At 39.6% G+C, this 26387-nt stretch overlaps 2 protein-coding genes across 2 annotated transcripts in view; one reads left to right on the top strand and one right to left on the bottom strand.

The window, feature by feature from the left end:
• The first annotated feature begins 84 nt into the window (after positions 1-84).
• On the top strand, positions 85-6423 carry LOC102216793 (ras-related protein Rab-9A-like). The gene is made up of 2 exons (XM_023329455.1): positions 85-237; positions 2779-6423. The coding sequence occupies exon 2, from the start codon at positions 2868-2870 to the stop codon at positions 3471-3473; it is 606 nt and encodes a 201-aa protein (XP_023185223.1). The 5' UTR covers positions 85-237; positions 2779-2867; the 3' UTR covers positions 3474-6423.
• The window catches only part of LOC102216532 (neuronal membrane glycoprotein M6-b-like), a 29190-nt gene continuing 8459 nt past the window's right edge, over positions 5657-26387 (bottom strand). The window contains exons 2-7 of the mRNA XM_005812205.3: positions 13413-13599; positions 12857-13016; positions 12342-12510; positions 10655-10728; positions 10493-10558; positions 5657-9107 (exon numbers count right to left, since the gene is read on the bottom strand). Coding sequence (XP_005812262.1) covers positions 8955-9107; positions 10493-10558; positions 10655-10728; positions 12342-12510; positions 12857-13016; positions 13413-13599 — 809 coding nt within the window. The 3' untranslated portion in view covers positions 5657-8954. The remainder of the gene's footprint in view (positions 9108-10492; positions 10559-10654; positions 10729-12341; positions 12511-12856; positions 13017-13412; positions 13600-26387) is intronic.

The raw sequence follows: 26387 nt of genomic DNA, 5'->3' as shown, positions 1-26387 counted from the left end.
TTTTTTCCCCCACCACAAAATGTGAATCACGCCACGTGTGCATCGGATTAAGTTCCCGCATCAGAGAGGAGGCGGGCGTGACCGTCAGCGGGTCATATGAGCGTCATCAGCCGCTCCTGCGCTTCACAGCAGCGGGGCCACACGGAGCACCATGTCGGCGCTGGATAACTGCGCTCTGCCGGGGTAAACAGGAGGATGTAACCCGCTGGAAGCCTGCGGTCAGCCCCATAGGAACAGGTACATTACTGAGGAAGAGGATATTGTGTGCTACTGTTTAAATGGGACTCTTCCTGAAGTTTTAATCTATGAAGTCGTAAACGTGACGTGATCGCTTTTGATGAAACTGCCACTGTCGGACGGTCTCTTTATTTTTATCATTTGTGGCAAAAATATTAACTCGCAATAACTTGTTAGGTTTGAAGTCATAATTTGTTGGTTTTGATTTAGTTTATTTTAGCACATAATTTTTTAACAAAAATGAATTTGCTGTCTGTATGAACAGCCGGTCTGAAGCAGAAGCAACTTATATTTCTGGTTATGTCCCGCCAGGCCAGCTGGGGTCAGCCAAGAGCACAATACAGATTTCAGATCCTGTTTTCTTTCAAGTTGCTTTTCAGAGTGAGGCAACTTTTCGTAACATTTAAATTGTATTGTGCATTTTAATTTTTAAAATTGTTTCTAAATGGTTGTTAAATAAATTATTGCTTATACTGTGGTGAAACTGCCAAGGTAATGTTTTTTATCCACTCTTGATTTTAAAATAAATATAAAGAAGTATTTTAAATTCATAAACACAAACTAATTACGGTTTTAATCTTACAGCTAACTGCTTCACAGGTTCACTGGTTAGCCATAAAACAGTATATTTTTTTAAATTCACCAATCAAGAAAGACTTAAAAATTGTGGTGCTGGTAGCTCTTACATCAACATCCATTTAGGGCCCCATTTAACTTTGGGGGCCTGTGCAAAACAAACCCCAACAACAACAAAAATCTTTAAGGGATTTCCAACCTCAAATACTTAGCCAAGTTATTTAAAGTGTCATTAAACGGCTCGCTTCCTCATAAACAGTTCAAAACAATCACATGTCGAATCAGAGGCATGTCTCTTGAAACTGTAAGCTGAGCTTTAACCTTGATTCTGGTGGGTTAATCATTACTTTGCAGTTTTCTGGGTTTAAAAATGAAACCAGCCTTGTTGCATTTTGAGGGTTTAACCAGGGTTTAGTTACAGTCACGCGTCCAGCTTAGTAACAACAGTCATGTTACACAGAAGCTGCTGAAAGAAGCACATGACAAGAGGCCATGCACTTCTGCTTCTGCTTCTGTCTCTACAGGAAATGACAGAAGCAGCAGCAGATTTCAAGGTTCCAAGACAAAGAGATCATTTACCCACTGGTATTCGTTCTGCTGCCAGTTCATGTGACTCTTTGTCTTTATGGGCCTTCAGTTTATCTCTTCGGTTGGGTTGTACACAGAGGTCTTGATGATGTGTCTCCACAGTCATTACTGACTGGAAGCTCCACACTGGACCAGTTTAAAAAATGTGGCATAACACTTTTTCCTTCCACTCAGCTTTCTGTTTATATGGCTGGATACAGGCCTGTGGAAAATACCAGCTGTTTTAGTAGTGATCTGTTATTGCAACCTATCCAGGGTGCCGATGAGTGTTTGTTGGACAGCTGTCAAGTTAGCAGCATAGCATATGCTAGCACCTCAAATCTGACCTTTTACACAGATTTAGTTCTTCAAAATGTCTTCAGAATTACTTTAGATTTTCTGTATATATTTAGCTATTATAACATGAGAGTTTTATGGCCTTGTTGAACTGTTATGATCAAAAACTGCTGGTTTAAATGACTTAAATGCATCTTTATGTGATAATTAAAGATAATTAAAATCATTCACATTTTTTTCTATCTGGTTTAAAATGGTCATAATGAATTTAAACTGGTTTAACAGTTGTCTGCTCCTCATCATGTCCATTGATTTTCTAGTTTTTATCCCGTCTTTGTGTCCTTAAACAACCTTTAGTAATTAAATGATTGCATTAAACCACTTTATTAGTTTTCCACAGTTAACGCAGGCGTTTGTAAAATGTTTCGGTTCTGATCCGTCTTTTTCTTTAGAGGTTCTGCTCAGAGGAAAGAAGTAGTTTCCCACTGCTGAGTTTTTTTTTTTAATACTCGTGGCACGCTCAAAGATCTTGTGATCAGTATTCATGTGATGCACCACACGGATTATTTCATGCCTAACCTATTACACACAGTGTATATGTGTGGCTAATGTAAAATCTGGACTGTTAATAGGATTATCTGGTCTGGTTGAGTGAAAGGAAACATGTCAGTAGTTAATGTAACATGGTAAACCATAAAGTGAAAGCAGTTTGTCCTTATCTAAACTTTCTGTTGAAGGTCAAACATACCAAGCATTTGTTTTGCTTGATTCTTTTTTTTTTAATGAGAAATTATGAAAAATCAGTCAGAAAAAAAGAAAGGAGTAGTTCTGCTTTGGTTTCCAAACTGCTTTCCAGCTAGGAATATCTTCTTATTGATACAGAAAAGAACAGGAAAAAGCAATTATGGAAGTAAAGTAATAAAATAAAAGAAGTAAAAAGACATGTTATTTAAATGAATGCATTTTAGATAATACCTTACTTCTCTGTTGTACCTATATAAAGTCCTAATGTTCATGTAAAATACAGTTGTATGTAGTAGAGTATTACATTTGGCTATTTGGTTGTACGTGAAGGTAACTGGATGCCTTCTTCTCCTTTAGGTCCAACTCCTGGTTCTGGTTTTGGTGTCTTCAGAACTCCTGTCTGGCCTCTTGGTGTCCAACCCCTTACATCCCACATCACTGCAGCCATGATGTCCAAGTCCGTTCTGCTGAAGGTCATCCTCCTGGGCGACGGCGGCGTTGGCAAGTCGTCCCTCATGAACCGCTACGTCACCAACAAGTTCGACTCGCACCTCTTCCACACGATAGGCGTGGAGTTCCTCAACAAAGAGCTGGAGGTGGACGGGCGACGGGTCACCCTGCAGATCTGGGACACAGCGGGACAGGAGCGCTTCCGCAGCCTCCGCACGCCCTTCTACCGTGGCTCCGACTGCTGCCTCCTCACCTTCAGTCTGGACGACGGACAGAGTTTCCAGAACCTCTCCAACTGGAAGAAGGAGTTCGCCTACTACGCTGACGTCAAGGACCCCGACAGCTTCCCATTTGTGGTGCTGGGCAACAAACTGGACGTCCCCGAACGCCAGGTGTCCGGGGAGGAAGCCCGCAGGTGGTGCCGGGAAAACGGAGGGCACCCGTACTTCGAAACGAGCGCCAAGGACGCGACAAATGTAACGTCGGCCTTTGAGGAGGCGGTGCGTCGCATTATGGTGTCTGAAGATAGAGACGATCACCTGATTCAGACTGACACAGTGAACCTGCAGAAGACGCCTCACCCTGAGCCCAGCTGCTGTTAACCTGAGGGACTCCAGGGTTTTGGTTGGGCCTTTTCACTGTTGAAACTGTACAGTTCTGCATGCTACTATTTATGCTTAAACCTGGATCAACATTTTAATGTCAAGTTTTAGCTCAACAATCAAAACTACACTACGTTTGGTTCACATCTACTGAGGTTATCTCTTCTGTTTGTATCAGGGAAGCGACTAAGACCAAAACAACTGTGATTAAAATATGTTGATGCCTACAAAAACAGAAGTTGAGATTATTTTGTGCTCATAATTGCAGAAGTAGTGCTCAGATTGACGTTAACACTTGGACACCCACTGAATTTAGATTTATTCTCTCCTAAAATTATCATTCTTGTCTTGTATTTGTATAAAAAAAACTGCATAGAAGCCCAGAGTTCTCATTTCTCAATAACTCATAGTGAAATTATGTTTTAAAATATGAGATTTTTGGCTACAGTATAGCCCAATATAAAGCGAACAACTTTCATATCTCTCAAGTATGAGGGTTTTAGCTACATTTTACCCCATTATGAACCGAACAACTTACCATTGACTCAAATTTGTATAACAATTCAGGTAACTTGCTTTCGTTTTATTTTTGTGCAGTACCCTTTTCGTCCACATGGTTGCGCCACTGTTTTACGAAGTTCATGTTCAAATCAAGTTAAAATCTGTTTTAAATCGGAAGATTTTTTTAGCCTTATTTTTGCATTATCAGAAACACAGACAACGTTTTAGCTCTAAATGGTAAAGCTTCATTGTAGAATTAAAAGGAACCATGAAAACAATCGGTTCCTTTTAACAAGGGTGACTAATTCTAGAGATTAGCCAATAAAGAGCGGCTAATATAGCACGTGCCTTAAATTAAATTAAACATTCTGTAATTTTCTGACATTTATGTCACAAAACCCGCCCCGTTTTAGTGTAACTTTTTGATATTTTAAATAAAATCCGCTGGACATCGACAGATAAAACAATGTTTGAACACAAGTGGCAGCAATTAGGCGAAGTGGCGGTGACGTCGTCAGGAAACTGGAAGAAAACAACTAGAGGATTAAAAAGTAAGTTTACTTTTGCTTTAGTAGATAAAGTTTTAAACAAGAGATTTGTACTTTATTCCTGTTGAGAGATTTGGTCAAGTTGAGTCACAGATTTATCGGTAGGAAAGATGCGAAAAGCGACAAAACCAAATGACTCGTTTTGCTTTTTTAAGCTAAAACGCCCCGCGGAAGAGCTGTTTTCTGTCTATTTTATTGATAAATACCAATTATTATTAAATAAAAATGAACAATTAAGAGCAAACAGAAAAATAAGACAAACTCGTAGGTAATTCTGTAATGTAGTTCATTTTAAAAAGGCACTTTTTTAATAAAGTCAAAATTCTGAACTTCCATTTACTTTTCAAAGGTAATTTATGTAAAATCAGCAAGTTTAAATATCAGTCATTCCTTCTGTAAAGATACTTTTGTGGCTAAAAGTAAAAATCTGCTCAGAAGAATGTGCATAACTCATAGATTAATGCTTAAGTTTTTCTTCCACTGGTTAGTGGAAGAAAATCAGTGGAAAAAAAACTGATTAGTACTAAGAAATTTACAATATCGACTATGTTTATTTTTCTTTGGAAGATTTGACATTAAATATGTATGTTAGGAGAAGTTAGTAAATATATAAGATAATTTAAAACAACATACTTGGTGCTAGTATGCAATGTAAAGTATAATGGAATTAGAATCAATAATGAAATTCATAGATTCAACGTTTTGGACAAATTTTAACTTTGATTTCTAAGTAAAAAAAAAAGTGACATTAACTTGATACCAAACAACAACAAAAATGGATTCAATAATTAGAAGGATTTGGCGTTCATTGTGTATATTTTTCAATATTATTTGTGGTTTCATAAATATGTGATCAGAAATGTTATTTAATTTAATAATAAGCATCTGAAAACCGTTGTCTCCTGCGAATTTCAGATTTTAAGGTGTATACAGTGAATCCAAAAGCGTTTACACTGTGAAACAGAGTCAAAGTAGCTTCCCTCTATTAAATTAATAGTTAGATTCTTGTAAGTTGGGCTTTTGCTTTTCTTTTTGCAGTGAACCTTGGACACATTTTGTAGCTCCCGCCTGTTTTCACTTTATAAACTTTCCATAAAAGTCACAAATCGAAGAAAGAGGCAAAATACACAGTCGTCACGATAATAAAAAATATCGGTTTTACTAGAGAAGGTTACAAAAATCACCAAAGAGGAGTCATAGAACTATTTCCAACTTAAAAAAAAAAAAAGAAGAAAAACCAGAATGAAACACCTACAGGGACTACAATGCCATCAAAGTACAATGGAGTTTTTCTTTAGAAAAGAGCAGGGGCGGAGAGAGGGGAGGGAGGAAGGGGGCAAAACACCGCCTACCATAGCTGTCAGTACAAATGACTACACATCACCTGAAAAACTGCAAAGACACAGTCATGTCTCCTTCATGCAAATAACGAGGAAACAACAACACCCTGACACGCATCGTCGGCTTATAGGAAATTGAAGTTTTGCCTTTTACATCAACCTGGCGGCAAAGCACAGATATTTATTCAACATAACACACATGGCAATATAGTCCTTTTTTATACAGAATAGACAGCTGCGCACATGGACGATACTGACATGCTTCATCTCATCAAAGTTCAAAAATTTCTCTTGTCTATTTTTTTCTTTTTTTCTAAGTGTTAACTAATCGGTCATGGTTAATATAGAATATAGGCCATGATTATTGAAACACATCTGGTTATAAAATTAATGTATGAAAATTCCTGACTTGTTTTATTCAGTGTAAACATCCAAAACAGTCTTTGTGGCTTGTATGAGAGTCATGGCATTCAAAAGAAACAGGAGAAAATAGACAAAAAAATAAAGAAAAAAGTGACTTTTGTCACGCATTTGGCTAAAAATAAGCACAAACATGTTCCATAAAATACTTAACCACAAGAACCCAGCTGCCTAAAATGGATAAAGAGAATAATAATAATAGTAAAAAATAATAATTCCCATATTTTTTCTTCACATTTTAAAATGTATACATCACAATCACCTCAAATCCATCATATAATCATGACTGAACTGTGTCCCTCTCACGACATATCATTGAAGATGTTACATTACAATTAGTATATCAAATGCAGAACTAGTATTCGAGTGCTAAACACATTTCTCAAAGGGTACGTTTACATATATTTGTTAAAAAAAAAAATTTAAAAAAAGAGCATGTCAGAAATAAAACATGGATTGTGTTTTCCCCGTTTTGGGGGATGGGAAGAGGTGTGGGTCAATTTTTTTTCCTTTTTGTTTAGTTTTTTTGTTTTGTTCTTTTTTGGAGGGTGGAGATGATTCTGCTATTTACAGGTGAATTTAGTTCCTGAAAGGAGGAACCGGTGGGTGGAATTCACACAGGATTAAGATCAGTAATCAGGTCAGAGTTTAAATGGCAAATGTTTGGAAATAAAACACAGGTCGGATTTTGGTTTGATACCTGAGGTGTGTGTCTTTTTTTTTTTTTAAGACCTAGATGTGCAGCGCCCTCCACACTTAGAGACAGTCTTGTTAAAGTTGTAAAGAAATAAAAAATAAAACTTTTTTGTCATAGGAAATTAGAAAAAGTCCATTTGAGCACCATTCATTCACTGATGTAGAAAATAAAAATAAAATTGCAAAATCATTGACCCGACAATTATCTCTAATGTTTCTAATAAAATAAATGAAAAAAAAAAATTAAAGTGTCTGACATTTTTCCAAAAAGTCAAAAACTAACTTAAAACAAAAACAAGTTTTGAAATTAATTTTGCCTTCTGAACAATAAACTGGACATCCAGTATTTTCATAACATGAACAAAATAGTCTAGAAAAGGGAAAAACAAAAACATAAAAATGGGTTTGCTCGCTTGCCTTAAAAAGTGCAATCAAATTTCGATTAGCAAAAAAAAAAAATCTATATTTCTTTTTGCTATGTCTAACATTTTTCATTTAATGTTTAATAATTCAGTGCCAAAAAGCAAGTGTCCTTCTGCCTCTCTGTTGGCGGACAGCAAAAAAATCACACAAAGTGTCTAAAATGGTCCATGACCCACAGTGTGGACATCGATATATAAATGTGATTTGACAAAGACTCCTATTTGCTTTAGCTAAATTAGTCCTGAAATCACCTAAATTTACCCACATGTACAGCCAAAGTAATAACTAAATAAAAAACGTCATCCCCATGGCATGATGCTGCCACCATACTACATAATAAAAAAAAGAAAAAATGTAGACATTTTAGCCACTGGTGCCAGTAATTGTGGAGGGCGCCGTCTTTGACTTTTATTTCAGCTGGTGATGAATGTAACAAAAAAAAAAACCAAAAAGAAAAAACATCAAATGGTCTTAAAAAGAAACATTTGGCGAGCTTCCTTGCATTCTTTCACGGCCAGATGAGAGGACTGGTTCCATATTTATAACCTCTCAGCAAGAAAACTTAATCCAGGACATGGAAGCAGATAAACTGTTAACGAATTTTATAAGAAAAGTAGCGCTTATATATACTTACTCAAATGCACAGAAATCCTTGAGATACTACATGGTTTTTCATTCTTTTATGCATTTATTCCTAGAGGGGGGAAAAAAAGGGTTTGTTTTGCTCAAGGGATTTTATTCTCCCCCATTTTAATTTGTTTTTAAATAGTGCAACAATGTTTGGGGCAATAGCAAAAAAAAAGTCAAAGTGGTAGGGAAAGAAAAACTAAAAGAAGAAAAGAATTTATGAGCCCAAACTCATACAAATCATAATTGTACCAGGCATACTTTTCAGAGTATTTAAAAAAAAAAGAACAACATTCACACACATTCGCACAATATATTCATATTCATATATATATATGCATATAAAACACCAAAAAACAGAGGAACTTGGTTGCTGTGGCGTTTCCCAGTGGCTGAAACACACAGTGTACATTGTTTTTCGATTTTTATTCTGTTTTTTTTTTCTTCTTTTTTGTTGTTGTTGTTAGGAGCTATGTATCGAGAGGCTGTGCTGGCTCAGGGCGCGAGGCCATCACAGCCGGGCCACGTTCACGAGCCGCCGCCCAAAAAGCACAGGGAGGGAGGAAGAGGAGGAGGAGGAGGCGCTTCGAAAACCAATGTACCGTACCTGAGCTCGACACCCGACGGGGCGAGCCTTCACCGCTCTGAAGCAGCCGCCTCCGTCTGGGGCCTGGCTGCTCTCCTCCCGACCCTCCAGCCTCTTCCCCTACCAGTAGTGAGAGCGCGCTGGCGCCTCGGAGCGGAAAGCGCTTCTGGGTAAACGGAAGAGGATGGAGAATCAGGAGACTGGGCTGCCGAACATGACCGAGGTGGTTTTGTTTTGTCGGGGGGAGAGGGGAGAGTTTGGGGGTGGGTGCTAGGTGTTGAGGGATGGGTTTAACATTCGGGGGAGAAGATGAGCAATGGCAAGAGAGGACGCTTTGTCCTTATGAGTAGGAGGAGGAGTTCTGGCCGTCCTTGGAGCGCGCCTCGGCCTCCAGGTCCTGGTCGTCCTTCGTCTTGATGTCTTGGTAGTCATGCGTGGAGGCGGCGGTCTTCAGGTACGCCCAGTTAGCCGCTAAAATCATCAGGTAGTGGATCTGAGAGCAGAGGGGACATTTCAGAACTCAAAAGTACATTTTGGTCTCCATGAAAATGACTGCAGTGTGTTTAAAAAAATATATTGTTTGTAGGAAATGTGGGAAAGTTCAAGGTGTCTGAATATTTTTACACATTTAACTAAAGGAAAAAAAACAAAATTTTGTTGTAAGTTTGTTTTAAACTTTTACTTTCTCTTATCATCACCTTTCTAAAACAGTTTCAAACCTCTCAATAAATTCTCAAAACCCCCCAAAAACTCAGAGTCTGATTATAAGTAGCCCACTGATGTAACTACACTGTGTTTTAGGCAACGTCCTCACTGAAACGCAAGGAGTGAAGACTCTACAAAAATATCCTGATGAATCTGCATGGAGAGTTCAAGAAATATTGCCAATTCAAGCGCTGACCTGATGTTTTCCAGGTAAGAAAAACGTCTTTATTTTTTCATTGTGATTGCTTGTTGCGTTTTCTGTCATCATAAAATGCCTGCCGATATCCGTGGATTTTCCTCCTACACTAAAAAGAATTGGTTTGTTTGACAGGAACTTTGTACATTAATACCATGCCATAAATAAGAGCTAGCTGAAAAGCTAAGGCAGATTTTTCTTGGTGTCTGAGCCAATTGAACAAGAACGTTCTGGACTTAACGTCAGAGAACAAATAGAAATATCTACTTGTTCTCCCTAATTATGTTAAGTGTCATTAGTAACTACAGTAAATACATTTATTAGGCTAAAAAAAACCTATCCAAAACAACCTGAATAGCTGTGAAAATGTAATTACCCTCCTTAAATTAAGAGCTAAATAAGATTAACCACCTTTCTTAGTTTAATCCCATGACTTCCATGAATCCCATCCAAAGCTTATTACTGCAAAAAATAAGCTAATAAAATCAAGAAAACTCTTGATTTTATAAACAGAAAGTTGGCCAAATGATCAAAAAAAAAAAAAAGAAAAGGTATAGCTCTGACTTAAATGTCCTAATCTGAGCAAAACAATTTCTAAGCAGTCACAGTGAGAACCATTTCCTTATATGGCTGAAGAAATATGTTAATGCTGCCAGTCCATTTTCATGACACTGTTCCTTTAAAAGATCAAAAGGCAAAAGGCATGTAGGTGACCCAGCGAAATGTGTGTTGAGATGTTTCATGATTTAATTTTTTTGGCATCTCCATTTCCCTGGATGCAAAACACAAAAGTCCGCCTCCACAGTGGAGTAAAACACAGACGCTCACACACACACACACTCGCATAACAGGCCGCGGGGCAGGATTTCAGCTGATAGTACAACACATTTACATGAGAGGTGCGGTTGCCGTGGCAACAGATAAGCACACCATGGCAACGTGCATATTTTGAGCGGTGGGTTATCAGAGCAGCTCACCAGAGCGATGACGGTGGCTCCGGCGCCGGCCAACGCCACGATGTAGAGGTGGTAGGACAGGTAGAACTGAGAGGGGGGAAAAAAAAATGGATTTTAGGCAAGTTATACAAGAATAAACTGAAAGAAAAGTGGAAAATTAAAAAAAAAACAACACCCACTCACCTCGCTGGTGCTGCAAATATCTGTCAGTGTGGATCCACAAGCCTTCCCGGGTGTTGCGTTCAAGGGAATAACGCCTGCAGGATCAAAGAGACGAAATGTTACCAAACGACAAGAAGCTTTTTTTTTTTTTCCCCTGATTGAAGTATATTGAATGAGGCTCAGAGAAAGATTAAAGGAAACGGGGCTGCTGCTGCTGCTGCTGGGAAAATATGGGTCATTATTCTGAATGAATTTCCACCTCATTTCATCATATAGGCTGAAAATATCATTTATCAACGTAATTTGGCCTCTTTGTTTCAGTCACAAAGAACTATAATCGCTCCTCAGTTTTAGCATCAGCTGACAATAATTTGGAGCCTCCCACTAATTGAGGTTAATATTCTGAAGCATATCCTTATCCTACTTCATAGTCCGGCCAGCTGTCTTTCAGATGTGGGTCAAATACTGTACATTGTTCCATCAAACAGTGAACTGTAGAACTACAAAATTGGATTCTCTGTACTTAAACTGCATTTTTTTTCTTTTCAATTATTTTTACCAGCCTGCTGGTTTGAAAATCAGAGGCTTTGACATCAGATGCTTCTCTCTGAGCTCCTTGATCAAGAGGAGTCGCTCTTCATCTTTGAAGAAACGCAGCCGTGCATGTTTTGCATTCGCTCTCTGAAGCTGCAGATGGAATATTCAGAAAGGAGATGCATATAACATCCCGTGCTGCTGGAGAGTATTCCTTCCCCTGAACTTTCTCACAGATGCTATTTAATGGATCAAAACAAAATGGCACTTTTTTGCTATGACGATTTTCAACACTTTAACCACCGGATTTTGTATTGCATCTTTTGACTCATCGTTCATTGTAAAATAATTTAAGCTCAGTCAAATTGGATGGAGAGCATTTGTCTCAAGTGTTTTTTTTAGCACCAAAACAGGGTGTTTGAGGCTAGCACTAGCATGTTTTGCTTTGGAGAAGGTGTCATCAAGGGGATGCGCAGTGTTAGCCTTCCTCCACATATTGTGTTTTGCAAGTTGGCTAAAAGGTTTGCACATGTTTGCAGTGCCCTTTACATGGTGCAAACAATGCTTTCTTTCTACAGTGGCTCCTCCAGAAACATTAAAAAACTTCCTAACTACTTCTCTGATTATTTCTCTCCTTGTTATTGTCGGAGGGCGGCCATATTTGCAGCCGTTCCATTCTCAGATGGTTGGTTGACGATATTGTTTTTGTGTTAGTTGAATACGTATTCAACTTAGCAAGATTCTGAGAGCTGAGGTTTTGGAGGTTAAAGCTACAAAGGCAGGATATTAAGTCTTAAATAGAAGCATTGCGCCTTTGTTTTTATTTCAAAAACGTGCTTTCATAACCCTGCTGCCTCTCGGGTTCAGCTCCAGCCCACCTGATACTACGTAACTGTAATGAAAATCTGTCATCTTTAATTGGATCAAAAGGGCAAACCCCAGCTGGAGCATTAAGATTGTCTTAACCCCATTATTTCATCCTGAAAGTCAGTTTTTACCTTCGAAATCTTGATAAAGACTTGCAACAAAAAACTCTGTCAGGATGCAATCGAGGCATAAAAAGACTCTTGAATTCGCAGCTCTCCCCACCTCCGAGCGCCACCCTGGGGTGACCACCCACACCAACCGACCCTCCCAGAGAACCAGAGTGTGAATGAAAGCATCAGCGACTGACCGTACTGCCTGACATCCACACAGATGGAGTCAGGATACGTGATGTTGGAGTCTGGAGATCTCATGGCGGCGCAGGTGTTCCACATGTTAAAGAAGAGGAAAACCGGGATCGCCGTGAAGCAGAAGATGGCGATAAACACCAGAGCGAAGATGTACGTCAGGAACATGAACTGAACCGAGGAAAGGAGGAGGCAGAAGATGAGATATTATTATTACGTTGTGATGCACTGAAGAATTAGGCTCATGATATTTACTTAAAGTCTTCACCATCCACCCACTCATGCATCACATTTTGCTTCCATGCTAATGTAACTGGACATCTGCAGTAATTAACTTAATCAGACAAGGAAGGACAAACTGTGCCAAAGAAACCCTGAAGGCTGAAGCGTGAATCAAGAATCTAGCTTAAGAGAACATGATTAAAAACATCTCCACATCTTTATGCCACCATAGTGACTTTGTATTCTAAAGAACAAAATGGAAGTAGCTATGTCTCATTTATTGGCTTTAACATACGAAGGCAGTGATGCAGCGTCCACAGATGGTCGTCTTAAAGTCGCTCTGCAGCTCCTTCTTGATGGCGCTGGTGGTGTAGAAGCCCTCACCCAGCAGGAGAATGGCGTAGACGAAGAAGAAGGAGGCAATGCCGTAGATGATGTACTGAAAGATCTGGATCCTGGATGTGGCAAACAAACGATAGCGTCAAGTTTATTTCTGCTTAGCACATTTTAAGGCTTTGCTGATTGATATTATTAGTGGTTATTTAGGTCTGGATGTTAGGGTACATGAAACATCATTTTTCAAAGCAGAATGTCTAAACAGGAAGTGAATATCATAAGGATGATGGACTTGTGTAAATCAGACAATAAAGGCCCTTTAACAGGAAATTGTCAGTGGATCAGATGGATGAACTCAGAATATTTATGACAAAGATCAAATATGCAGGAAATAGGGATGATCTCCATGGAAGGAAAATGAAAAAAAAAATTCTACTACAGGACTATGGATTGGATTCTTGGTTTTAAAGGAAGGAAAAACCCAAAGTTGAGGGAAGAGGATGTATAGGACTCACACAGCGGCAAGGGTGGCGTGGTCACTGGTGATCCTGGAGAAGTGGTTCTCCAGCATGGTCAGGGTGCCGGTCAGAGCCACGTGGCCGCAGCCGCAGAACAGGGCCACGCCTGAGAAGCAGAGGATGGTGGCCACCAGCGAGGCGTAGGGCACCCCGCCCAGACACTTGATGCAGCACTCGAAGCATCCTGCAGAGGGAGACGAAGAGCCAGGCTGTTTCCACTTTTCCTGTTGCATTTAGCCACGAGAAAGCTCACAGCTAAGAAAGCATTAAAGAGGATCTGAGAACAAAGAATTTAGGTCAGATATGAAAGAAGGCAGATGGGGGGGGAACAGAAGAAGAAGCTCTGCTTCAGTTATGTTTTTATAAGAAAGAACAAAGAAAGCAGGCTGACATCCCATAGTGACTTGCTTAGGTCTGCTGACGACACTCGCTGCAAAGCTCAGTGGTCTTATTTATCCTCTGCATCAGGCATGTTGAGCATCTTTCACAGCGAGTTGGAGTGCTGAATTTTGCACCACCTACAAAAGCCCTCTGTGTAACATTTTTTTTCTTGTCTGTTTAAGAATGCCTCATAATCTGAGCTAAAGTGATCAAATGCATGATGTTCTTTTTTTTTTTTTTTAGATGGAAGTAAATGTGTGAATTTGCCAGTAGAACTTCCCAAAGGTTGATGAAAAATTAAAAATCCCTGTTTTGCGATGCTGAATAAGTGAATTTGTTTTCAGCTTCCTGTGTGAGGTCTACAGGTGCTGCAGATCCATCCTGCTCCAGAATCCTCCCTACTCCCCCATCCCCCCCAAAAAATCGGGAACAAAAGGCACCAAATACAAGAGCTGCATGTTATATAACATGCAACTCAGGAGATAAAAATAACTCCTGTGGCAAAGCAGGAAGTTACTCTGGGAGTAAAAAAGACAAAATGAACCATCTTGTGTGGCTACGTTGCTGTTTCCATGACAGCCTGCTCCAGTTGCCAGCTAGCTGATGCTCACAAGTCGGCACAGGTTTTGATGCCGACTGAACCCACCGTGCGTCCTCTGTGTGGCTCTCTGCGCACACCATTATCTGTTCTGACACGCTGCCCCAATCGCCAGTGAGCAACGCACTCGGTGGCAGTCGTGGCCCTTCGTGATTTCTACTCTACGCGACAGCTCGCCTCGCCTCTAAGAAAACATTAGATCCACTCAAATATCCACACGACCGGGGAGCCCGGACCTGCTGACGGCTTTTATCAGCATGGACCTTCATCTATACACCGTGACACCTGATGGCAGAAGTATGGAAAAATACAACTTCAAGGTTAACATCAAACGCAAGAGAAAACCTCAGAGAAACTCTGGATTTAAATGTTGAGGCGTGGTAGAGTTTACGGCCTGCAGGCAGTTGCTGTTGATGGGTTTAAAAGAGCCAATTGATTTAAGCATCCCCAAGGGGAGCAATAGCAATCTATAACACTATACAAACTAAATGGAGGTTTATTTACTCTACAGTTATCACCCCTGCTAAAGATGGTAATTTGAATAAATGTATTAAATAGGGAATAAAATCTCTCTAATATTACTGGTAATACAAATATTGAAGAGTCTACAAGTTAAAAACATTTTTTTTACTAATCTAAGACTTCCTGTTCCTCCAGGGGGAAAATGGTACATCACCGTCCCTTTCTCTTTGCTTATTTTCAAAATGGGAAAGACAGGAAAACATATCAACAGTGTCGTCTTCATATGACAGACAATGACTTCAAGAACAGCTTTTTGACTTTAAGACAGAAAAGCAATAAATACTCCTACTACTGGTAAACTAATGTATAGTTATATTGTAATATATATTGTTTTTTCCAATTTAATGTATTTTTATCAACATAATACAAATTAAACATTGAGTAAATTTAAGTTTTTAGGATGTTTGACTGCTTTTCTCTCTGTAAAGTAACACTGGAGGTCAAAAGCATAACTCATTCCTGTTGATGCACATTAACCAAGAGTTATGCCCAAAATACCCACATTTCTATCTGTTTTATGGCCTTTTCAAATAAAAAAAAATGTCAGCTGCAAAAACATCAGTATGTTTTTTATTTTTTTTTATAAAGTAGTAACTGTTACTTTCAAATCGCTCTGCAAATTTAACAATTCTAGCAATTATTACATTTATTGTTGCTGTGTGTTTATTAATCTGAGCTGATCAGCTCAAACATCCTTTGTGATGAGCTAAATATTGAACTTTTGGTCATTTGCTATTTATTATTTATTTTTTTAAATCAAAAGTTGTTCCGGCTTCCACAGTGTAAGCATAGTTTACATCAAACAGTTTTGATAATTTTTTTCCACATCCAGATAAGAAGTCTTGTCAAAGTTGATTCAAGAAGTTTGAGTCATAATAAAAGCTCATCCTTAAATCTGAAGAAGCATCATCTTCCTCCTGCCTTACGTAACCCAACGGAGGCCCGTTACGTAACGGACCCAAATCCTATTAATGTTAATGAAGGAAGCGCGCTGGTGGAGGAGTCCAGCTGATGAAGCTGAACATCTGGACCGAGAAGCGGGCCGAGGCCTCCGGATGAGCCGCAGCCTCTCTGGCTCACCGGTCAGCACAGCGACGGGTCCTCAATTCTGCTCTGAAACATCACCCACAGCGAGGCAAATTTGAGCGTTTTATTTTGGAAACAAGACGGAAACAAAAGCAAATCCTTCCTTTCGAATGCAAATGAAGAATTTCTTTTATCTTCCGTCGTGGATGCGAGTAATCTGACAGGATGGGAGCCTTTTTGGGACAAATCCCACGCCTTCGTGGGAGCTATTTAAGGGCTTTAGTGTTTCTGCTTTTAGCTCCGTCTTCTCTCCCCTGGTTCCACGCTGCTTCACGGATGAATTCACAGGTTCCTCTTGAACGACGGACCTGACTCTCCCCTCTATCCGATCCTTCCACTCCCCCCGGCTGCGACTGTCAGCCTCGGTTTAAAAGTGCGCTAATGGGAAGCAGGCCGGCCGGAGTGGTCAGCTCCGGCCGGCCCTAATGGAAATCAATGGGCTATTCATTAGAGCAGAATTTAGGTGACACACCGAGGCTGGCCTATCTGCCTCGTTTTATACCTCGCTGCCTCTGTCTTCGCTCTACTGTCTCCTTTTCTTTGAAATATGGCCGCTTGTCGCCGTCATGCTCTATTAAGCCAGCTGGAGTTAATCACCAAGACACTATGTTACGCTCCTGTTACGTTATGGTGTCGTAGATCATTTCAAATAACTTTCGGCGGTCTCCACCGAAGGATTTCAGCTTTCTGTTCACGTTAGGAGGCAGGGCGGCCCAGAATTTGACAGACGATAAGCGAAGTTCAGGACACTATACTGGACTATATTGGGACAGTTTTCCCGCTTAAATGCCGACCTCAATTTGTGGCTGACAGCTAAGTGAAAGGGTGCTTGTTTTTATTGCCTTTTCATGGACAGCTCCGAAACAAAAGGGTGATAAAATGAGAAAGAAAACCATGAAAGAAGAGGGAACGTGTAGAACGACTAGAACAAGTGAGGAGAAGGAGGTGAGAGGGGAAAAAGGCAGAGCGAGAGAAGGATGGGGAAAGCGTTTTCTTGGCCCTGGGGCCGGCGAACGCCAGTTGCCATAGCAACGTGTTACCCACGACCCACTTCAGTCCCTCGCAGCCGCTTCACTCCGCCTTCACACGCGAGCAAAACCCAAAGATTGGCGTGAAGTGGCGGCTGAAGCTGAAACTAAAGCTGCGGAGTGGTGGTCGGTTCGTCTATTCATGTTTTCTGATCTGATTCAAATCGAAATTATGTGAATGGAGAAAAACATCAAACTTAAAAATGTCAGCTTATTATCTCAGACTCAATCCTTTAGGTATCCTAGTTACATTTTACACCTTTAGTTTTAATTTTAATACCATATTGGCTGTGTTGAATAAAAAAAGAATTAACTTGCCAAAGGATTATTATTTTTTTATATTTCTAGTCCTCATGTTAGCCTTAAGTGGCTAAGCTACCTGCTAGAAAAGTATTAAAAATGCAAATTGTTTTTGTCCACATTTATGTAGCATAAACTGACGTGTTGCTTTATTGCAATAAATAGATTTCTAGCACTAGCTATTAATATTTAGATTATCTGTTACAAAAAAGAAAAAGGGAATGTGCTGAACTGTCTTAGACTTGTAAATGATCACCTCCTTTCCATTATAAATTCTTAGTTGCTTCTTTTTCATATATTTTCAGCTGAATGAATGTTTACTGTAAATATTTTTAGCAATATGTTTGCACATACTATGTTTTTATAGTTTCTTTCTGATCATGTGGGGTCGACTCATTCTTGGGTCAAGTATTTGGAACCACACTGTTTCTTTTGTTGTTGTTGTCAGATCCTTGTTTTTTAATTTCATTTGGTTCATAATTACAAAAAACTGTCACCAGAATCAGCCTGTTTCAGATTTCTGAGCCAGGATGTGGGTCCTCTTTCCATCCATCTAACTAATCATTTATGATAATAAATTCATTGAACACATTGTAAATAGATCATAAAAGCTTTAATTCCTGCTTCCTTTTCTAAATAATAGACAGCTCTCTTTCCTGATTCTTCATATTCATCCTTGTTTTTTCCCCACGTTCCCATTTTCTGCCTTTATATTTAAATCTGTGCCTTCCTATTAGACTGGTGAGCGTACTCAGGCGCTGTGACTGAATAAATAATGCCTCGCAGGGCAGAGATGCGCTCGCAAACAGAACCTGTCACCGATTGCTGACATCTTTTGTGATTACGCTTCGCATTCTGTCAATCACCCGACACCCACGGTATGAAATAATCCCTCAAATGCATGTCGTCTTACAAACTTCATTGTCACAGGAATTGAATTTGGAGCATTTGTTAGAAAAAAAAAAGGCTTCCAAGTCAGTAGATGCACAGGAAAAAAAAGAAAAACAGGGTAAATAGTGTTATTAAGGCGCGGTGTCTGTTAGTTCTGGAAAATATTGGCTGAATAATGTGCTGTTTTTTTCTGGCTACACAGATTTTATTGTTGTAATGCCTGCAAATCCTAAATACAGGATAAACTCAAACGATGAGACGATTATTTCCACTGTCATGACTCTTCCTACTACATCGTTCCAGTTAACATTGCAGTTCTTTGCTTTTATTTTAAAATGTAAAACACTGAAATTCAACTTAAATTTATGTAGGAAGGAGGGATAATGAATGGGGAAAAAATTACGTACATGAGGGACAGGGAGTAAAGAAAGAAGAACAAAATGTGCAAACATTTTTCTAGACCTAGAAAATGCTGAAAACAAATCTCCAAGGTTTAGGGACGGCAGAGGAATCCCGTTTAAATATCTTCCTTCAATCCAGATTCGCAGCGTGATTATGTCCAACTGTTAGTGCGCGCAGTACATCTGCCAGAAATAACAGCCTTAATAAAGCTTTCTGAATATTTCAGTGACCGATCTGGTCCCCCCACAACCCCCTCCGCCTGCGGCTCCATTCAGATCTCAGAAACGCTGTATTCATTATCGGGCAATAACCTCAGAGTGCATCATGGGTAGATCCCCGCGAGGGAAGAGGAGGACCTCGGAGTGGGAAACGGAGAACAAAAGGTGTGGGATAAATGGCTGCGTCACATCAAGATGAAAACAAGGTCCCATCTGCTTCATGGAGGCCGACCGCAGACACAACAACAAAAATCACTGACACGAGCTCCGGAGATTTCACTTCAGTTTGGGAATAAATGTCCGTCTCAGACTTAATGACCATCACATAGGAAGGAGCAGAAAAAGTAAGACAAGTATACCAGAAATAAAAAAAAATGTTCAAAATGTTTACATCTGAACAGAGTTGTGAACAACTCTGAGAGGCACTTCAGATGACAATATAAAATACTATAAATGTTTCTTATGTGGCGATTGTTTTCTCTCACACAGTGTGACGTCATCTCTGCTGCTAATATAAATAACTAATGAGAACTAATGACAGGAAGACCAGAAAGAAAATCAGTAATCAGCCACAAATATCCCATTTGTTTATTTTTCAGAATTTCTCTTTAACCAAAAGGTTCAGTCGATAATTAGCTTCTTTTAATGCAGATGGAGTCCTATATTTCATATTTTAAGCCATAGATATGAAGAAAATAAACAGGATTACAGACTTTCCACATAAATTCTGTAACTACTTAAAAGAAAATAACTATGAAGATGTCACAAACCTCTCAATGCGGTTTTAAAAACACAATGTTGAGAATGTTTTCAGTAATGGTGGCTGAGGCTTAAGAGGATATAGCCATCACTGTTCCCAAAATATTGTTGTTTTGCTTTCTTTCTTTTTTTTTGTTCTATTTTGTGGCAACACAAAACTGACCCTAATCTGCTATTTGGGAGAAACCCGCTGCTGTTTATGCAGCGTTATGCAGGTCACAAGGTCAGCATGTGGCCAGGCATAACTGAGATTGATGGCCGGAATGTGCCTTTAAATCCCCTTCGCGGATCTCTGCGTGAGGATCAATACACTTATGCTGCAGATTAGAGAAATATTTCTTGCTAATGCTGCTTTACATCCAAATTAGCACACATTAGTGTGTTTTTAATAGACTGGAAAACCCACTAAATCAAGCAATTACTATCCTGCCTAGATTGCAGAGTCCCTTTTTTCAGTTAAATGAGTCAATTAATTGAACTGAAAACTATGTATGACACTAAAATTGTTAAAAACAGCTCATTATCAGTGGCCAAAAACTAGATAAAATATCAGAAATATTAGGAAAGAAGCACCTGCCTTGAAAACTATTTGCTTATAAAACCATGCAATACAATCCCAAGTACAAAGCAAAGAGCAGAGGCAACACTTTTAGTCCCACCAAAATGTAAAATGGCCCCTCTGGCTACAAAGGCTGTGCCTTAGTGGTTACACAACCAACTTGGCTAATGTCACTTTTTCTCCAAGAAGTCAAAGAAGTCATCTCTTTCTTTCACCCCTCCTCCCACTTCTGCCAATGAGATTATAGAGATTTGGTTTCCAGCTGCAGATGAGCACTTTATATGTGTGTGTGTGTGTGTGTGTTAAGTGTGTGGCCTAAACCATGATGTGAGTGTGTGCACAAAGTCTGTTGTTTGGTAGCACAAAGCCGCTCCCTGCGGAGGCTTCCTTATGACTACAGAAACACAGCAGTGCTCAGAAATCTAGAAATAAAAAATTTAGAAAATGCTTCTGGTTTGTTTACAGGAGATTATGATTTCTGTTGTGTATTGGCAATATGTATATTTCCAATGCATAGTCCTGCAACGTCTCCACATTGATTTAAGTACATACTTGTAAACAAAGTGACATTCAAGTTGACATAAGTCGTCTAATGGAGTTTAGACCAGTTTGTACACAAACAGACTTGGTGTTTGGGATATTTTAACTCATAGTCCTCTACTTTTGGTCATGGAGGTACCAAATCTAAGATAGAAACTCAATCACCTTCTTCTCAGCGACACTCTCCAACTTATTCTGGGGGATTTTAAGGCCTTCATCAACACTCCTAATCGATTTCTTAGCTGGGCTACCAGGAAGCAACCCGATCGAACCGTTTTGCAGCTGACCAATCACCACCCTGAGATGATTGATCTCTTGAAGGCTGAGTCTATCCACTCTATACAGAAACTTTGTTTGCATTGCTTGTGTCCAGAATCTCGTTCTTTCAGTCATATTCCAGAATGTACACCAGTGGTCCCCAAACTACGGCCCGCGGGCCAGATGCAGCCCGCCTCCACATTTGGTCCAGCCCCCTGAACAATACCAGAGTATTTTCATATATGTGCATTTTTATTTGATAAGTTGGACTTTTGCAATAAAATAAATGTTCCTTAGCAATGAACTTTATTTATTATTAACTACTAGTTAGTAACTATTTTATACATGCATATAATTGACCCTAACCCTTTTTTTATGTGGAGAACCCAGTGTTATTTGGTTATTATTTATTTCATAAATAGTGTTATTTCCTGACTTTTGTTCTCTGAAGAATCCAGAAAAGGTTATTTGATTGTGCTTTCTGAAAAACAATACATTTTTATGTTTAGCACTCTTACAATCGTCACACTTTTTCTGTTACAAACTGACCCCGGCCCCCCATCAGAGAAGGGACAAGTTATGTGGCCCTCACAGGAGAAAGTTTGGGGACCCCTGATCTACACAGTTGGGTGTATCAACAGCTGTGCTTTCTAGTTCAGCTCTTTCATCATCACAATAGATTGGAGCAGTGGCTAAATTACTCCAGACCAGGCGGCCTGATCTGTTTATCCATCTCCTGCTCAATGACCAAGGCACTACAGCGTATTTCAACACCAGTCAGTAGGTCTTGTTGTCTCCACATCACTGAATGGTCTCAGATTTTCTCACTTGAAACCTGTTTTTCTGTTTTTATATTCTACTTTGGCTAAGACGGTAAAATGGGACAAAAGCAAGCAAAACAAAGAAATACAGCACCGTAATATTCAGAGCAAACTCCACATGCCAGACAGTGACTCATCAACGTCCATTTCAGCCAGTGATGTCAAGTGTTAATCAGCATCAGGCATTTTATGGGCTCTGGGTGAGAGCAGCAGATTGAGCATCAGTAGGTGATGGAAGACGGCCAGATGAGGCTGGCATCAGTCAGGAACAAGACCTGCTGGGCCAACCTGCCACTTGCTGCTATTCATATACCAACGGCAGACTCGACTGCAACGTAATCCCGCACACGTTAGAGATGCCATTCTTATGGCAAGCGAGAAGTGTTAGATTCCTGTAGTCTGACCGCAGTGGTTGCATGTCAAACTCCTGAAATGTGTTTGGTTTACAGCAGTGGTCCCCAACCCCCGGGCGGTCCGTGGACCAATTGGTACCAGGCCTGGAAGAAATAATTAAATATTTCTATTTTATGTATTATTTGAGTTTGGATGATCTTTTATTTTGAAAATCCTTCAACCGGATTCTCTCGGTTACGTCTTGCGCGCCAACATTGAGCCCACAAGCAGCAAAATGAGTAAGAAACAGATCAGATGTATTTGGAAAGTTTCTTTATGAAGGGAAAAGGCCCAGAGAAGAGACAGGAGGATGGATTTATCCCGGTAGGTGATTCCTACATTGAAAGCTCTGCGGCTCGTTAATGAGGCAATGAAACTGCTTCTCCACTAGAGACCAGGCATCCTGAGCATCAGCAACACTTCCGGTCTCATTGTCTCTCATCTCTCCCAGATGGACCGTCTGGTCAGGGCTCCATTCCTCGTTATAGTGAGTTAAAATTTTCACGACAGTAAAATGTTCGTTTTTGTGGCGCATCTGTATCTTATTTTGAAGGGATACGTAGACGTTACCATAGCGACCAGAGTCAGAGAGCGTTATGGCAGTGGAGAGACGAGAGGAGGAGAGGAGCTTGTGAGTTTTAGGTCTGGTTCACACGGCAAGATTTAAGGATTATCGGCCGATTTTCCAAACCTCTGAGACCACAGAGCCGATAAAAGTCCAACAGGTTCGGTCGGTTCGTGAGTCCAGCAACACGGCAGGAGCAACACACCACGGAACCGGTTCCACAAGAAAATCCAGTAAAATCCCCCAACATACCAAACGTGAATTTATAATAATCAAACAGGATGATGATGTAGAAGCAGCAGTGATAGTTTGTGGCTCATTTTAAGCGATAAAAGACGAAACAAAAAGAAAAGGCGTTTGATAAAAGAGGCGGGATCAGCCGCTCTATTTGCTGCTCTATGATTTGGAGGTGAGTTATGTTTTATCATAGTTAACATTTTTAACTGAATGAACATAACCACATATAATAAACATGTATAAAATGACCTTTACATATAGTAATAAACATTTCCACATATCACCTTTGATGTCTGCCGGACTCTCAGTTGCCATGTCAACTGTTTAGGATTCCTCTCCGTTCTTACGTCACCGCGCTTTCTGATTGGCTACCTGTCACATTCAACAGGCTGTGTTCTCGCTCCCAGTCAGTAAAAACCCCACAGGCTGGATAATCGGGCCAAGACCATGTTGAATATGCCCGATTTTAGATCGCACATATTCAACACACCACCACGTAACACACCGCACCCTGCAGGACGTTGTAAGATTGTGGTAAAGGGAAAATCGGGGCAAAAAAAGGCTTTAGCTGGAACGCCAACATGCAGATGATGCCCCACCCCCGAGCCGCAGCAAAATGGCAAAGTCTCGATGGGTCCGCGGTAATAAAAAGGTTGGGGGCCACTGGTTGGTTTACAGGACGAATGGGCGAGATTGGTTTGATTTAAGGCTGCAGCTGTTTGCCAGTCTGCCTGGATCAGATGTGAAAAATCTGTTTTTACCCTTTGGTTTAAGTGTTGGACACCATTCCTTGTGATTAGCTTCATTTTCCATTACAGGTTTTATATTTTAGTTATATATATTTTATATATGTTATATATTATATATTTTAGTTTATATATATATATATAAAATATATAATTTTATATATATTTTATATAAATATATATAAAATACAGACCAAATGTTTGGACACACCTTCTAATTCAATGGGTTTTCTTTATTTTCATGACTATTTATAAGGCAAGAAATCCCACTTATTAACCTGACAGGGCAGGTTGACCTATGAAGAAAAAACCATTTCAGGTGACGACCTCTTGAAGCTCATCAAGAAAATGTAGAGTGTGTGCAAAGCAGTAATCACAGCAAAAGGTTGCTACTTTGAAGAAACTAGAATATAAGGGCTATTTTCAGTTGTTTTACACTTTTTTGTTTAGTGCATATTTCCACATGTGTTATTCATAGTTTTGATGCCTTCAGTGTGAATCTACAATGTCAATAGTCATGAAAATAAAGGAAACTCATTGAATTAAAAGGTATATATATATATATATATATATATATATATATATATATATATATATATATATATATATATATATATATATATATATATATATATATATATATATATATATATATGCCTAGCACTGTTGCCTAGCAGCAATCAGGTCCTTGTTTCCAAATCAGGACTCTTTCTCCGTCCATCCATCCATCCATCCATCCATCCCTCCAAACTGGTTTCCATCTATTCATCCATTCATTCATTCGTTCATATTTTCCATGCAAAGCCTGACAGCAGGGGAAATATTGCCATGAATTTGTTGTAAATGTTTATTTATATTCAGTATTTTGAGTAAAAAGACTAAAAACGGAACAATAACTCTAAAAATATAAAGAGTTTGACATTAAAACCATGTGAACAGAAGCAGTTTAGATTCTTTCATATGTTTTTTATTCATTTTAAACCTTTCATCAAGGAACATTCAACTTTATTCGGCTCAAGTACAAAACACTGCATTGTTTCACCCTCGCTACTTCTGCCAAACGTAATTGGGACCCAGATTGATGGAAAGGGCAGTAGGTAAGAGACAGCGGCTAAAAGTAGTTGTTCTGTACTGGATTTGAGATAAATACGGTCAATCATAACACCTGAGATGAATCCAAAGGCGGTTCAGATAGAATCCTTTGCTCTGCACGCGAACAGAAGAAAAATGATGGTGCCGAGAGAACAGGAAGCGCTAAATACAAACACAGCGGCGCACCGCACGGCTCTCCACACATTTGTGCAAAAATAAGCCTGTTTTTTTTTTTTCCCTTTTCGTTGCAAGCGAAGCACTCCCAGAGACATTCCCCTCAACCACTCCTGGTCACTGACACGTAAACAAATGCAAGCGCACATACCGACAGTAAACCTACACAAACACGCGTGTCCAGATGGAGGCTGACAGCATGCTCTGGGCAAATGGCTTCAAAACGAGGAACACATGAGCCTCTCTGTGTGACGGCTTTCACATGCTTCCACAGCCTCACACACCTCCGGGGCGAGGGTGGGGGAGAGCGGGGAGACGGGTGAGGGTGATGATGGCCGGACTGGGTAGGAGCAATGCGAGAAACAAAGGAGGGATGGTAAAAATTAGGGCTGCAACTAATCTTTCATTTATTCTGACGATTAGTCGTTTCATCGGATAAAAAAAATTGGCTAATTCTGCAGATTTTTCATTTCAGCCTCTTATATACAATAATAAACATACATTAAAAGATGCAAACAAATAATTAAATTCCTTTTTTAAATAAAAAGACAAACATTTTATTGCATATTACATTCTATAATATAATATTATATAATATTACATTCTATAATAACAGCAATTCTTTAGTGAACGCTTGGTTATTTCTAGCAAAGGATGCAGGCGGTTTTACATCAACATGTGAAAAGTTTTCTGCTTGACTTGGGCACCAATACAGTGTAGCGCTGATTAACTAAGTAATAATTAGAAAGCAGAAGGTGCTTAAAAATATGTGTTTCTTTACATAATTTGATCCAAGTGGATCTAAAACTGTCACTTGAGGAGTGAAAATATTAGAAAATATTAAAATATAGGTAGGGGCGTGCTGTGGTGCCTTAGGGGTTAGCGCGACCCGCGTTTGGAGGCCTTGAGTCCTCGACGCGGCCGTCGCGGGTTCGATTCCCGGACCCGGCGACATTTGCCGCATGTCTTCCCCTCTCTCCTTCCCTGTTTCCTGTCAGCCTATTTTCATATAAGGGACACTAGAGCCCACAAAAAGACCCCTGGAGGGGAGGAAAAAAATATATAGGTAGAAAATATTTACAAAGATTTTTTTTTTGTCTGAAATGCAAAATTAATACTTTTCTTATATATTTTTGACTTGTCTACTCATCTAAGAACGTTGCTCTTTCTGCGAATGGCCTTGTTTTTGAGTCTGCATACTCCAGTTGACGATGAATCGATTATTTCAATTATCGATTTATCACGATTAATCTGATCAATTAATTTAGCCTTAATCAATATATCAAATCACAACCAGATTGTTAGAGAATTCAACTCAACAGAAGCATGTTTCCTTGCTCCATTTGTGAGGAAAATGCCTAACGCGTTTGCAGCGATTTCACTAATTGCAGAGGGAAATTCG

The sequence above is a fragment of the Xiphophorus maculatus genome, chromosome 24, assembly GCF_002775205.1.
Source record: "Xiphophorus maculatus strain JP 163 A chromosome 24, X_maculatus-5.0-male, whole genome shotgun sequence".
Classification (NCBI taxonomy): domain Eukaryota; kingdom Metazoa; phylum Chordata; class Actinopteri; order Cyprinodontiformes; family Poeciliidae; genus Xiphophorus; species Xiphophorus maculatus.
This window is presented reverse-complemented; position numbering and strand designations above follow the sequence as displayed.